Below are 15,633 nucleotides of genomic sequence, written 5' to 3' on the forward strand. Positions count from 1 at the left end.
AGATTATGGTACATATTTTTATCAAAGAAGATTGCTAGTAACTGGTTTAGGTCTCCTGGAACTAGTAAGGTAGAAAGCTTTATTGAGTGCTTTTTGTTTGCAAGGCACCGTGCTGAGTAATTTATGTTCACTATTCTTTTAAAATCTTGCAGTAGTTTTGAAAGAGAAGGTAAGACCACTCTCAACATCATACAAATGAAGGGCCCCCATGGTAGAAAACAGGGAGAAAATATCAGAATATATCAGAAAAAAAAGTGTATGTGTAAAATTTAATAAAAATTAAGACTCTGGGACAGATATATATATATATATAAATATACAAAAAAAATAATAGAGCATTGCTAAATAACTTGTGTTTTTCTTACTTTCAAGCTTCTACAGACAATGAAGAACTTTTGCAGTTTCCACTGGAACTCTGTTCAGATTCACTTCCTTCTCATCCTTTTCCACCTGCTAAAGGTTGGTTAAGTGAGGGAAATGCAAATACAAATCCTAGCTCCTAGTTTTCTTTACTTGCTTCTTCATTATAGGCACTTTTACTTAATCTTGAGATGAAGATTTAGTTGTTCATTCCCTCATTGTATGTTTCTTCATATTCATGAAGGGGTGAAAGTAATGTTCTTCCTTCTATTTTAATTTAAGTAATTTCATTGTAAATGTAATTTTCATATGATATTCCATTCTCATACCTTATGTATTAGTTTTATTTTCAGAGATTTGGATTTCTCAAAGTAACTATTCACGCATACTGTATTTGGTATTTGTATTACATTTGATATATTTTTTTCCAGTAATAATTGAACCTTTACAAAAATTTTTGGATTTTCATAGGCAACAAAATGCTTATTGTCTTTAGACGATATATGCAGAGGTTTTAGGGGGTTGCATATTCAGAAAGAAATGAGTTTCTTTGGCTATTACTGAGGAACATTGTTATGTACTTAATAAGCTGCTGTCATTTTGCCAATGGCAAATGCAAGATGATTGCCCCTTTTAATTTAATAGCAGAACTCTTTTGGTACTGTTTCTGTTTCTTTTCTGATTTCAGAGCAATTTTTATTATAACAGTCTTTAGAATTACTATACCTTATTTCCTTTCACTATATATGCAATAAATATGGTTTGTGTTTTTTCCTAAATTTCTTATGCTGAGAAATGTTGCATTTGTTATTTAAAACCATATTAACTTTTCTAATTTTTGCATTTTGTAATATATGTGAAATTATTTTATGATTCCTACTTGTTAATTATTTTGTTTGGTACCAGTTATGTATAATACAGAATAGTTTTTTATTCATGTTGCATATATTCCAATAGAGAATTTATGGAATCAGTGCAAGGCCTATCTATGTAGCTAAGTAGAATTTTTCTCATATTTTGAAGATGAAAATTAAGCTACTTTAAGATTCTGAACTTTCTAACATGATAACGTTGATCCTTTTTCCTTTTTATCATCACCTAAAATTGTAATTTAGAACTTCATAGAGAACTTTAGCATACCTCAACTTCCTCTCTGAAAGAATATAAAAGAAAAATCAAATTCAAAGGTAGTCTGAGTTCAGACTTGTAAATTAAATATAGCACCCAAAACAGAAAGCAGAACTGTCAAGAATCTTCCTTGAAATCACTAGATAGTAGGGTATTCTGTTTTTTGTTTTTGTTTTTTTTAATGCTCCTTTATGCAGAAACTTGTATTTAATTCAAGGTTAGTTCCAAATCACTTTAGGCATAATTCCATTTATCTTTACCTCACAATGGGGAAACACACATAAACACACACACATACGCACACACACATGCACACACCTTAAGCTAAACAACAAAGTTGATCAGTTGCTGATCCATAGTGGACATGGAGGGTCTCTATTTGCTTGATTTATCGTGTGGTTAATAGCCACCAAATTCTCCAAAAAATTAGATTTTAAGTCTGTAAGTTTGCTTTATCTATATTGATTATTACAGTTTCCACAGTAGCCTTCAAAATGTTTTCAAAGGTAATTATATTTGGTGCTTACTGTGGTCACTAGTATATTTTGTGCAAGGTGAAACTTTGTAAATTGAAGAACAAAGGAAGAATTTGAATACAATAGGTCACCTCTGAGTGGTTCCTAAAATATTTGCAGTTCATTTTAGGGAGCACAGAGAAGGGGACATGTGGTGGAGTAAAAGCAACAGGCTGGATTCTCTTGTTAGTTCTACTGATAAAGTATGAGAACTTGGGCCTATTACTTAACCTCTTTAATTAAGCCTTAGTTCCTCATCTGTAAAATGTGAAGGGCTTGAGATCCTTTCTAGCCTTTAAAATTCTCTGATTCCTTGGGTTTCTGTAGCTTATAGTTCTTCAATTATTGACATATTCCTTTTACACAAAAAAGTAAATTAAAAGCCAAATTAGTGCCTAAGACCAGACTGAGCTTCTATAGTTAAATTCAGTTTTTCCAAATAGCTTCTACTCAGTTAAACCAATAATTTTTAAACTCTGCTCCTTAGAGCCACAGGGGTTCTTCAGAGGTGTTTCCTGGACTTTCGGGAGGCACGGGGGGGAGGGGAGGTCAAGGAAGTGGGAGAATGAGAGGATAGGCCTGTCCCTACCTCTCTGAATCTGAAAAGCAGCTTTGATTCAGTGTGCTTTTATATATCGGTCTTCTATATGTGATTTTGTTTGAAGTAAAGGTTTCTAAAAGATTGGAGACATTGAATCAGATCATGCCATCTTTATCATCATCATTGTCACCATTATCTTCATCAAATTATCTAGTACTAATATGTATAAAACTTTTTACACTAAATGCTTAACTACAAAACCTATGTGCTTTTCCTTGAGTATGTTTTAAAATCATCAGTAATCACTAAAAAGTTTTATCTGTATCTTTTTGTGGATAGTTTTGAGTTTTATAAATTTTAGTTTGTGTTGCATGCTTGTTAATTGTCTTAACTTCCTCAAGTCCTTTCAGGAGGACATGGGCTATATATACTAAGTACATTTTTAAGTAATCTCAAAGAATTTTGGAAGGTTTGAGGGTAAGTTTGGTTTTGAAAACATCTATGAAGAATGTAGTAATTGAGTGTTATAACATGAACGTAGCAATTGAGTGTTGTAAAATGAAAAGAAGACTTTCAATAGAGAATAGAAATGTCTGGAAAAAGTAAAGCATGACAACTAGACTTGTTTTCTTATATATAACCAAAAGAGGTTTGAAAGTGTAGTCGATCACTTATACTGATAAGTATATAAGTATATAGTGTTTGTAGTTTTATGAAGTCAGCTAGGCTGATAGAACTCTTTCTATTTTTAATTCAGAAAACTTTGAATTCAAGTTTATTTTTCATGTTCATATCACAAATAGGATGATTTGTTAAAATCCATTGTCTTTTAAGTTGAAAGAGGAGAGTAATTTCAAGAGCTAAGCATAGTGTATTTATCAATACTTCCATCTTTTCACTTGTAGATAAACCTTTCCTTATTATTTTATGTTACTGAAAATGGGTGTGTCATGTGAAGAAAAGATGCTCCAGTTACATGTATTCACTGTGTAGAGTGAGCCTAGGCCTGAGTTGTCCATCCGTGTTCATTTTTTCCTTCCATTTTTTGTTGTATCTGGTTTTGTTTCTCAAGGTAACAAAATAGTTTTATGTATGTCTCAACTTTGTGGTTGATTTGATTTTTTATTTCTAGTTATCTTGATTTTTCAGATTTGGAATATTTAAGGTACTGAGCCTAAATCATTTTTTAAAGGACATTATCCTGTGAAAGTCATCAAAGTTCTTTGATGAATACTATGAGGAACTAAGATGATGTGGTAGCAACATGAATTATTTATTTTCATATGAGGCACTGTGTTACTGAGTGAAAAAAGATGGCTAGAGCAAATTTTTTATATCACTTTCATGTTTTTCTTTGTCATTAATAACTACACCTCAATTTTTCTCTGAAACTGTTTTCAAGAGACTTAAAATTTATAAATATGTGTGTGTGTGTGTGCGCATGCACACATAGAACAAATACAATAAAAATGAGGAATCTGAGTGAAGGTAATTCAGAATTCTTTGTATTATTTTTGCAACTTTTCTCTCAGCCAGAAAATATTAAAAAAAAAAAAAAAGTAAGATGTTTTTCTCATAGTCTGGGGTGAATCTCAGAATTTTATATATGTAATTGTTTTAAAATTTTAACAGATTACCTTAGATGAATGTCTAAAGATCTAAATCTCATGATGTTAGATAGCATAGTGCATGGTTTAAGAAATTACATTAGGTGAATTCAGGTAAATCATATACCACTTTAAATATATCTCAAATGCTTTATAAATCTAATCATAATGGTCTAATAGTTTTCATTAAAAACACTGATAGTTTAAAGTTTTACAAAGGTTTAATTAGGTCAATTTTAGTTTTAATATACTATTGGATGAATTGGTATGAGAGAAAAGTTTTTATTTCCACCTTGGTCCTTCCTGTTTGCATTTGCCTTGTGCTGAGGTGATTTTCTCATGTTCAGTGACAAAAGCTGTATGCTGACAGGACTTCTCTTTTCATCACAGCAGCTGATAATTATAGCTATGTGAAGAGAATCAACCAATGTGATAAGCACAAGTCAAAATCTGGATTTCAATATAAAAGAAAACAGATTTATACCCTTAATACACTGGTCTCCATGGTTAGAATTTTTTTTAATCTTTGTTTTTGTTGCAGACTATGAGTAAACTTTTTTCTTTTTTTATTTCAAATTTGATTTTAAAAGATAGTTTAATTTTTAAATTAGCTGACTTGCATCACATTGTTTTAAATTAGCAATTAGAAATAGAAATCTATAAAAACTATAAAAGTTCTATTTACTTTTCCTGTTAATTAATGATCCGGAATTCTTACAAATCTCTAATTCTTTATACTAACTAAAAATATCTTTATATATTAACAATCTATTGCATGTTTGTTTTCTCTGTTTTTTAAAATATATTTTGTTACTATGACCAAATGGCAGCAACAGTAAAAAATGCTAAAGTTCTCCATGTTATTGGATGACCCCAACAATCAGAGTCAGGTTCTTGCAAGGAGGGAGCTCATGAGGGGAAAAAGAGTGAGAGAGAGGAAAATAGAGACTAAAGAGAGAAAAATTTGTGAGAAAATGATCCAAGAAATGAAAGGAAGGAAAGAAAGAGATGGAGAAGTAGGGATAAAGAATCCTTACTTCTAAGCTTCCTCAAGGCAGTTTGAGGACAAAAAGTGATGTACAGAATCAGAGTAAAGAGCAGAGAGAAATTGAATTGGGAGACAAGGAAAAAGGGTCAGAATCATGAGAAAGGAATGGATGAATGGAAGCGGAGGCAGGGAAACATAAGGAGACTGAAGAAAGACATGTGTTTTAGAATATTGCATACCTTTAATTGAAAGCTTAAAATAACTCAAATAGAGAAGTTAGTTGTCTTTGTCATTTAGTGTATGTATTACATGTGTATGGAACTCAAATTTTTCCCTTGAGGACAATCTGTATCGAAGCTATTTCTATCTTTTTCTGTGCCTCAATTATTTATAACTATAATATGACAGTTTCATTATCCATCCACCAGTATTTGAATACCATATGGTTAAGATTTACACTGAAATTTTATATACATTAAGCCAACTTTTATAGTTAAAAGACATAACGATATAATGCATTATAAATTGATGGAAATGACTTGCCCAAAGGAATATAAAACCGAATTTTGGTTATAATAACTTAAAACCAAGAATGTTTAAATAGGAACATAAAGTGTAATTTATAAAGACTCTGGATTACAAGTATTTTACTTTTTCAGAAGATGTTTTCAGGATCTGCAGGAATTTTTTCAGAGTTTAGTAATTTTCTTAAGCTGTGCAGTTAAGAAGTCTCAAATATTTTTAAATTAATCAGAATAAAGATGATCTGTAAATTCTGAAGATATAAAGAAATAAGTAATAGAAGATTTAGTGATCAATGTAGAAGTTTGTTGCAGCTTTATTACAATGTAGAACTTTATTACATTGTGGAACTTTATTACAATGTCGAACTTTATTACATTGATAATAATACCTTTGTCATGAGTTAAGACAAATTATTTATGAAAATGGAGAAAAATCTTAAACTTTAGAAGTACTGAAGATGTAACAGATGACAGATACTTTTTACATGTCTAAGCTCTTTCTGTGGTCATTTGCCATTAAGTCACATAAAATTGCTACTGTTCAATTCCACATTACCCAAATAATATTGAGGGAAAGACAAGAATTTTGTTTTAATGATTTTCAAAAAAATATTTTAGCCATTGCCTCTCCCTCTCCCACATTTTAATTCATGCCACAGAATTCCTAATGCCAACCCTATTTTCTATAGTTGTACACTCACTAAGTCTATACTGTACAAGACATGAGACCCCGAGACTCTGCTGGGGTATGCAGCCAATTGCTGTCCCCAGCCTCTGCATTGGGTCGGCTTCTGTGCTGAGCTGTCCCCAGAGGTCTGTTAAGCCTTTGATTGACAGGTCTGTTCATTCAATAGGTTACAAATCCAAAGCCCCTCAAGATCCTGAATGAGGACTCCCTCTTTCTAAATCTACATCTGTGGCTATGATGGTCCAGAAACTCCCGTGACATAGTGCTCTCACAGGCATTTTGTGGACCCCACCTAGTGACCCTTTTTATTCAGCTGTATACTGGAACAGGATGTCAGCCATTGCACACTCTTCAGTATTAGCTATGGTCACTTCCTTTATAAAAAAGGAGGGGGGCACTTCCATTGTACCCAATAGCAGAAATGTTATATATAAATTATATTTTTGAAAAATTTAACTTTCATTAATTTAAGAATATTCCTAAAAGATTATCATGTTATGTAGAAACAAAAATATGTATCTACTTGTTTATAACTTTTAAAAAAACTGGCTGACCCAAATTATTCTCAGTGGCATTGTTGTTTATTTATAACTTGGCAACACTATTCTTTTAGCTGTAAAATTATTTGAAACATATTCATATCTGCTAGAGTAGGTAGAGATTGAATATAAAACTACATTATCCAGATTTTTATAGTGCTGTTTAAATTTGTACAATTCCTTAAATGTTTATAATAAACATATAAAATTCAGGAAAAATTCTAGATGCTACTTTCATGAGGTTACTGGAAAAAGTGAATCTTGTTTGGAATTCCTAATTATTTCATGAAGAGCAGTCATTTTTTATAGCCAAGTCTTTATACCACCAGAGGGAGCTGTTGGTTAGAAAATTCTTGAATGAAGAGGTTGGTAGTGGTTGGAGAGGGAGGGTCATGGCTAGAAAGCAGCTTGTGTTTGCCTGTGAGACATCGGTCATTACCTTGCCTGGAAGTTTTAATAATGCTGAATACTGGCCCTTTCTCCCCACCCCACCCCCCAAAACATTTCCCTTTCATGTTTCATTTTATATTTTCTTCTCAATACAGTGACCCCTTTCTCTACCCAGTTTTCTAATATTCTATCATCCTTGTTATGGTGTTTATATTTTCTCAGATCTATAAAGTTTCTAAAACTCTTCTTGGGTTTTAGTTTTCCTTGTCATAGTGTTTATTAACTGAACTAGTTTTCATATATCAGTAGAAACTGCATTTTAAACGTAAATACTTCCATTTGGTTTGCTTTTATAATGAAGCCATAAAAATTTCCTCCTATTCTTCTGGCTCATGGAAGGTATTAACAAACAACAAAGAAGAGATTCTGGCTTGTACTTAGTATCCAAGCTAATATTGTTCATATTGTCTTATTAGAAAACCTGGAGAGTGCAAGTTGTAACTCAGGTATACCAGCTGCACAGAGAGGTGAGTTTGTCTAACTAAGCAAATAGTCATCAACAGTGTAAAATTCTAGGTCGGTGGTGCATATAATTACAGACATTGAGGAAATGCACTGGACAATGCAATAGACATCAAAATGTGGCTTTATTCTAGTTGTAATGTATATAAATTTAATTAAGCTAATATTTCAAGATTTTTTTTAGCATTTTAGTAGTTCCCCAGTTTTAAAAAATAAAATTTTAAATCCTTAACTTTTTTTTAGCTTTGCAGTAGTAAAAGTTATTCTTTTTAAAACAGGGATTTGTTAGGCTCATATCCACCTCTTCTCCCCCGCTGCCCCTCCCTATTCAAAGAGGCTCTGATGTCAAAATCAGTCATGGAAACAAAGTATTCACAAAAATGACCTTTTGGCTTCCCTGTTACTAATGGTGAAGAAACACATTTTGATAAAAGATAAGTCAATTACTGATTTTTAAAGTTGTATTATTTGACATTCAATTCTTGTTTTTATTTTAGAGTAAAAATAGAGAAGGGAATTATTTACAAATTTTAGATTGTAAATTGAAGTGCTAAGATAGAAGCAACTAAAACATTGTGAAGTTAAAAGAATTGGAAATAAAGTTAGCTTAAAGACCAGAATATGGTCCTTTCACAGATACTTACGTTAGACCCCAGTTATGCTTTCCCTAAGAGACAGATCACACACGACTGTGATATCATCACAAAAGCTCAGCCAGCTAATTGAGAACTTGGTTTTGGACAAATCAGTATCTAAAGCTTGACTCTTTACGTCTCTCTTATCTGACCTGGAAAAGGACCATTCTTTTTCTAAGTTACAGTTAAAATTGCATCATCGGAAGGAGTGTTATGACGAGCAAGACACGTCATCCATATTTTTTCTTTGTTTTTTCTTTTGTTTTCTGTCTGTGTTTTCAGCAACGTCAGTTGATTACAGTTCCTTTGCAGACAGATGCAGCAGCTGGATAGAGCTCATTAAACTGAAAGCTCAGACCATAAGGCGCGGATCAATTAAGACAAGTAGGCGGATGTTTCTACCACATTATGATGATGATCTGAGAAGCATATCCCTGATTTCCCAGTGGCGAAGGCTAGACTTAAACCCAGCAATAACAATCAATCATGTATTCGAGTGTGAAAGCTGCAGACTCTAATGGTCATTTGGCAAAAGTTATTGAAGGGACTGTAGGCTTGTTATTTTAATGATAAAATTGTGTTTTCAAAATTTTACTTTTTGTGAAGGTATTCTTAAAAGATTGCAAATAGATATTATATCTTTCTAGCTGGAAGGGAATTAACAGCTCTCTTTTTTGAAGCGGTACTCTTCCAGGACCCAAGATACCGTTTAGTATATGGCATCTTTCACGTTTACTTAGTGTGATACCCAGAGGTCTTAAAGAATGAGGTATTTCTAGAGAGAAAGTAGTTAACTCTTCTCTTACTGCTAGAAGCAGGCTTGCTACTTATGTTCTTTATCTATATCCCATGGGTTTTGGTAGACTTTGAGGTAAAATGTATTTGAGTGAAATTGAAATAGTTTATAGTACATTAGAAGGGAAGGAAGTATGTTTTAAAGGAAAGAGCACAGAATATGGAACCAGCGTAATCTGGATTTGTATCCCAGAAGTGCCATTTTAATAGCTGTGAAACCTTGGGCAAATTATTTAATGTCTCTGAGCCTCAGTTTCCTCAGGCATAAAATGGGGATAATAACTGACTGGGTGTTATAAGGATTAGAGGCATATATGTCTGGTTTATAGTATTTGTTTACTAAATAGTAGTTACTAATATTTATGTTAGTTCATAAACAATCAACTGTCAGTCAGCCAAGGTCATTTGTTAAGTTTTTAAAATTACGAGTTTATTTACTCAAAAAAGGTTTGGGCGGGGGAGCCTATTATTACAACTAGTTAACATAAGGTTTATCTACAAGTTGACAATGATGAAGTCATCTAAAAAAGATGGAAAAACTGCACTGGGAAATATAACAACTTTCACACTCTCCTTGTAATAATTTGTTCCTACAGCAGATAATTTTTAATGCTCTGCCGCTTTTTCTTTTTCTCCACTTTATAACCGATCATTGTGTGTGTAGCTACACTGCATCAACATTTTCTTTTGCAGGAATGCCATTTTCTTCCAAAAGAGTTCCATTCCAGCATTTCCTCTTATGTTTTTCTTTCTCTCTCTTTTTTACTTGCATGCAGTGCATGATAATTTCTTTTCTTTCATGACATGGCTTAGCCTCACAGAAAGCTGAATATTGTCACCACTTATTTGGAAACCTTAGGGAATAATCGAATTACCAGCTTCTGATTTTGATGCCTTTTCTTCTTTCCCCAATTTTAGCTGTGACAGTTGAAAAAGCAAGTCCAATGGGTGAAGGAAATTTCCGGAATCGTTCTGCTCCGTCTTGTGCAAATTCTACAGTTGGAGTTGTTAAGATGACACCTCTTTCTTTCATTCCTGGAGCAAAAATAACTAAATATCTTGGGATAATTAACATGTTTTTTATTCGGGAAACAACTTCTCTTCGTGAGGTAAGGTTTTAGAAGTTATTTCAATGTTTTTGTGAATTTTCTCTGATTGAAGATATTTGTAACAAAATCGAATAGTTTCAAATTGCTATTTTTTGCCAAAAATAGTTTACTGTATATATATTTCAGTAACTTAGGTAGATTGATTCTAGACTAGGCTTAACAAATTTCACATTTTAGGTTATAACAGCTAGTGGAATCTCAAGAGTTGTGTTAGGTTTAAACTCATTAATTGTTAGAAATTCCAGATCCTTAGCATATAGTAAATAATGTACTTGGTGTGGTCAGAGTTAAGAACTAGAGTCCGCCTCTTACGCTTTTCATAACACAAGAAGTTAAACTCAAGAAAAAAGAAAATTATATATTATTTTATGTCTTGTTTTATGAGACAGGGCTACTGAGCAAATTAATATTGTGAATAGAGATTTTTTTAAATTATTGAAGTGTGAAACCCAATAAACTCTTCAAATTTTACTTTAGCAGTTTGTATTAAAAAAAATTATATTCATTATAAAGATGACTTACCTGTGCTTTTTCCCCCTAGTGTTTCACCAGCAGTGTTTCTATACTCTCTGGGAAATAACAGCCAGCATACTATTTTTAACATCATCATGGTCACCATCCTGCACCCAGCACTGTGCCTGACACAGAGTAAAGATAGTACATTTTGAGTACATTTGAGTACATTTGAAGTACATTTGAGTACATTTGAACAAATGACTTCCAACAGATTATTTATGAATTAGATGGATGTTTCCTCTAAGATAAATTAGTTTTTTAATCATATTTAATTATGTTAAGATGGAAAATAAGCTATCTGAAGATATTCTCAAAGATTTTTTAATATAGAATTAAAATAGATTCGGTTATTGCACTATTTTGAATCCATAAAATTTTATTTCCTAAAATGCTTTCTCTATTGCTTAAATTGCTATCTTCTAAAATTTGTTTCATGGTAGATTTCCTTCAACAGAGACTTGTAATATTAGCTGTGTAGCACAATATCCCAAATTCATTCCTGCTTGGTGAGTTATTTGCATAATCATTTACTTTTTTTAAAAATTACTTCTCTGTAGTCTCTGCTACTCCATTGTCAGAATTTCTTGATTTAATAGACAGGAGGAGAACTGATAAAAGTAAAAGAAAATTGTGTACTGAGCTATGACTGAGCTGGAGACAGGCTGAAACAGCTCACTTAATTCCTTAATTATAAAAAGGGATACCTTCACAAAACTATATACAGGGTCCTCTGGCTTTCCAGAAAGATGTGTACTTAAAAAAATGGTTTTCTCACAGTGCATTCTGTTTTCCCTTTAACTTCCAGTATAGAGTTGGAACTTCCTCCCTAGAATGTAAATAACCTCCAGTAGAGTTTGAGGAAAAGTAGATTGAAAAATCTTTTAAGGTATGGCTAGCCTTTGTTTTCGAACACTGAGAACGTGGCCCAAACTAAACACTGACTTGGAATTAAAAGACTTGGATTTTATTCCCTAACTAATATTTATAGAATACTATGTGCAACTGTTGCACTAGATGTTAGCATATAGTTGTGAACCAGACAGATGCAGTCCCTGACCTTGTGGAGTTTACAGTCTAATGGAGTGGAGGATATTAAACAAAAGAGCATGTAACAAATATATATAATTACTAGTGATAGTAAGTAATATGAAGAAATAGGACAAAGGGTCTGAGAGAATATAGCAGGGGACCTTAATTTAGATTTTATGTTGAAGGTAGGTATTCCAGTTTGTTAATGCTGCCATTATGCAAAATACCAGAAATGGATTGGCTTTTATAAAGGAGGTTTATTGGTTACAAATTTACAGTCTAAAGGCCATGAAAATATCCAAATTAAGGCACCAACACGAATATACCTTCACCGAATATACCTTCTGGCCAATAGCGTCTGGAAAACCTCTGTAAGCTCAGATGGCACGCGACTGGCATCTGCTGATCTCGGGTTGTATTCTAGCTCCTCTCTCAGTTCCTGTGCATTTTTCAAAATGTTTCTCTTGGGGCGTGTTGTCCTCTCTTAGCTTCTCCCGAGCAAACACTGGGCTAGCATCTCCAAAATGTCTGCTTTCAACGGCCCTCTCCAAAATCTCTCTTTTAGCTGCTCTGAGGTCCTTTTGTTTGTGAACTCTTTTACAGTACTCCAATGATTAAATCGAGACCCACCCTGAATGGGCAGGGTCCATATCTCCATGGAAATAATCTAATCGAAGGTATTACCCACAGTTGGGTGGGTCACATATCCATGGAAACAACCTTATCCACAGATTCCAACCTAATCAACACTAATACATCTGCCCGCATAAGATTGCATTAAAGAACTTGGTGTTTTGGGGGACTTAATACATCCAAACCAGCACAGTAGGTATCTCTGGGGAAGTTACATTTAAACTGGGCCCTGAAGGAGTTATCCTAGTAGAAAATTGGGTGAGGAGCATTACATCCAGTGGGAACAGCATGTGCAGTGACCATGAGACAGGGAAAGTGCTTGGAAATTTGAGACACTGGAAAAGTGTAGCTTTGACTAGATGGTTCAGTGAGGCTGGCATAAGGAGAATCTGGAGAAGAGGTTGGCAGGGGCCAGATGATCCCTATATCCTTTAAATTTTAGACTGTATTAAGGACCCTTGGTTTTATTTCAAATGCAATGGGAAACCTTTGAAGGATTTGAACTAGGGGAGTCACATGACTGAATTTGCTCTTCTTTTCAAAGATCATTCTGGTTGCTATGTGGAGAATAGGTTGGAGCAGGGAAAGAATGGAAGGAGGAACCCAGTGGGAAGGGTGGTAGTATTGTAGTATTGTAGATGAAGAAAAGTGGGTGGTTTAGGGACATATTCTTGAAAGAAAATCAATAAGACATGCTGATGGATTGAATGTGAGGGATGTGAGAGTAGAATTTCTTTGGGGTGATTTGCAGTTGGGCAGGTGGAAGTACTATTTATTGAGGTAGGAGGAGGAGCAGGGTTCCAGTATGCAGTTGGACATATGGGTGTGGGATGCAGAAAAGGGTCTTGGGGTGGGGATACACACACACTCACACACACATACAGGTGGTATTTAAAGCCGTAAGAGTGAATGAGATTGCCTGGAAGGAGAGTATAGAGGGGATAAAGAAAATGACCCAGCACAGATCCTTGTGGTACTAACAATGGTTTAGAGGCCAGGTAGAAGTTCCTTTGATGAACTGCAAAGGCAATTGAGAAGGAGTGGCCAGTAAAGGAAGAAAATCAGAAGAGTTGACAGTAAAGAAGACAGCAAAGAACTTGTACTGTATTTTGAAGGAGGACATGGTCAAATAAATTGAATGCTGCTGAAATTAAGATGAGAACTGAAAAGTGGCCATTGAATTTAATGACCTTAGCAAGAATAGTTTGAGTGGCATGTTGAGGGTGGGGAGCTTGATTGGAGTGTGCTGAAGAGCAAATAGGAGATGAGGGAGTATAGATGGCATGTGTAGGCAACTCTACCTAAATTCTTGGCTATGAGTGATTGTTGAATGAAGATATGAGTACCAGGAAGGTTTTGTTTGCTTATTTTTAACATTGGTTTATGTGAATGATGATGGGAACATTCTGATAGAGATGTTGAAAATGGAGGAATGATTTAAATTCTTATTTTGCCATTTACTTACTAGCTAAGTGACCAGGGCAAATTACAAATTCTCTGAGCCTCAGTTTCATGATTTGTGAAGTGAGGATACTAATCTCTATCACAGAGACAAGTGTTCAGTAAAGGTTTGTTCTCGTTCATTTTTTCTCATTCATTTAACAAGTAAATTGTCCCCATTATGAAGGAAATGAAAATTATCCAGTATATTAAGATAACTTAGGTTCATGTATATTCCCTGACATTTTATATACATTCAAATATGCATATATATACAGTATGATTTTCTTGTGCATTGTTATTCAGGAAGGAGGAGTCAGTGGTTTTCTCCATGCTTTCATTGCTGAAGTGTTTGCAATGGTGAGAGCTCACGTTGCTGCATTAGGAGGGAATGCTGTCGTCTCCTACATAATGAAGCAGTGTGTCTTCATGGAGAATCCAAATAAAAACCAGGTGAAATGCTGTTAGAATCTCTGATGGGAGAAACCTGAGAATTTCCATCATTACCCTCTACCTCCCAGGAAAGAGAATTCCACTTGAGAGCCCTTTGATTTTATATACCTAAAAGATGTTTTAATGAATTGATGAATAACCATGGTCATACATACCTCAGATGCTGTTTTCACATCTTTAGTGACTGGTTGTTATTCTTACCTACTTCTGGAAGCTCTTGCTCCTGAGTTACTGTTTCCAGCACCTTCTTTGTGGGTCTTTGTGATACACCAACAGTGAAAGAGTGCTAAAGAGACCTCACCCCAGACCTCACCGTTTGGCGTGCTTTGTGCTATGATGCTGTCGAATTCTAACAGCCATGTTGGTGAAGAGTACACCATGATAGGGCCACTGCTTGTTTACTTCTAATACATCTTGGTTGCTCAAGATATGTTTAGATATTGAAGAAAAATAGTAATGCCATGAAAAGGAGATACGATAAATTTTGGTAGTGGAAAAGGCAAGTTAGAGAGAGGGCCTATGAAACACCCTGGGAGGATGTCTGGTAGACAGGGCATATCTAGAGCTTAGTGAGCCTTCTAGACCAAAGCTCTGGATTTGAGCGTTAATGATGCAATTTGGAGCCCAGGAGATGTGTGGCATGGGCCAAAAGGGTACCTAAAGGAGAAGACAGAGTTAGAAAGCAACAGTTCAGAGAGGTAGGAGGAAAACCAGGAGAGAGGCAGAGACCTACCTCAACACTGGTTGTTTGAGAGTGTGAATGTAGAGTGCAAGTTAGGAAGGCACATCTTGAACAGGATTATTTGCTTTGAAAATATGATGTAATCAGGTCACTAAGAAAGCATCTGTCACATCATCAGATCTTAAAATTAACCTTGTTCAACTGGGCAATTTTTTATAATAATTTTATCCAGTACCATAGGATTTTTCCAGTACTTAGTCCTTGTTAAAAAGGTCATTTTTTGCTTAAGTATTTTGTATTTGGGATGGTGATGTGTAGCTTTTGGTTTTTCTGGGCATTTGATTTAAAAAGATTTTATTCAAACTCAGAATATCCAAAACAGAACTTAGATCTGTACCTTGATTTTCCTCATCTGTAAAATCAGGAAAATAATTTGGGAAATCATGAGTTAATATACATAAAGTTCTTAGTTCCTGGTGGGTAGTAAGTTTCAAATAAGTTATTATCATTTAAATGTTTAAAATTCTTGAACAACTTAT

At 34.1% G+C, this 15,633-nt stretch overlaps 1 protein-coding gene across 14 annotated transcripts in view; it reads left to right on the top strand.

The window, feature by feature from the left end:
• C2CD5 (C2 calcium dependent domain containing 5) overlaps positions 1 to 15,633 on the top strand; it is a 96,775-nt gene that overhangs the window by 78,360 nt on the left and 2,782 nt on the right. For 8 of the 14 annotated variants that reach the window (XM_037845255.1, XM_037845259.1, XM_037845258.1 and 5 more), the window contains 5 exons: positions 373 to 459; positions 7,757 to 7,807; positions 8,720 to 8,821; positions 10,151 to 10,341; positions 14,266 to 14,412. In XM_037845255.1, the coding sequence (XP_037701183.1) occupies positions 373 to 459; positions 7,757 to 7,807; positions 8,720 to 8,821; positions 10,151 to 10,341; positions 14,266 to 14,412 (578 nt within the window). The remainder of the gene's footprint in view (positions 1 to 372; positions 460 to 7,756; positions 7,808 to 8,719; positions 8,822 to 10,150; positions 10,342 to 14,265; positions 14,413 to 15,633) is intronic. The other 6 variants (XM_037845263.1, XM_037845265.1, XM_037845264.1 and 3 more) reach the window with 3 other exon arrangements.

This window comes from Choloepus didactylus, chromosome 8, assembly GCF_015220235.1.
Source record: "Choloepus didactylus isolate mChoDid1 chromosome 8, mChoDid1.pri, whole genome shotgun sequence".
Taxonomy (NCBI): Eukaryota; Metazoa; Chordata; class Mammalia; order Pilosa; family Megalonychidae; genus Choloepus; species Choloepus didactylus.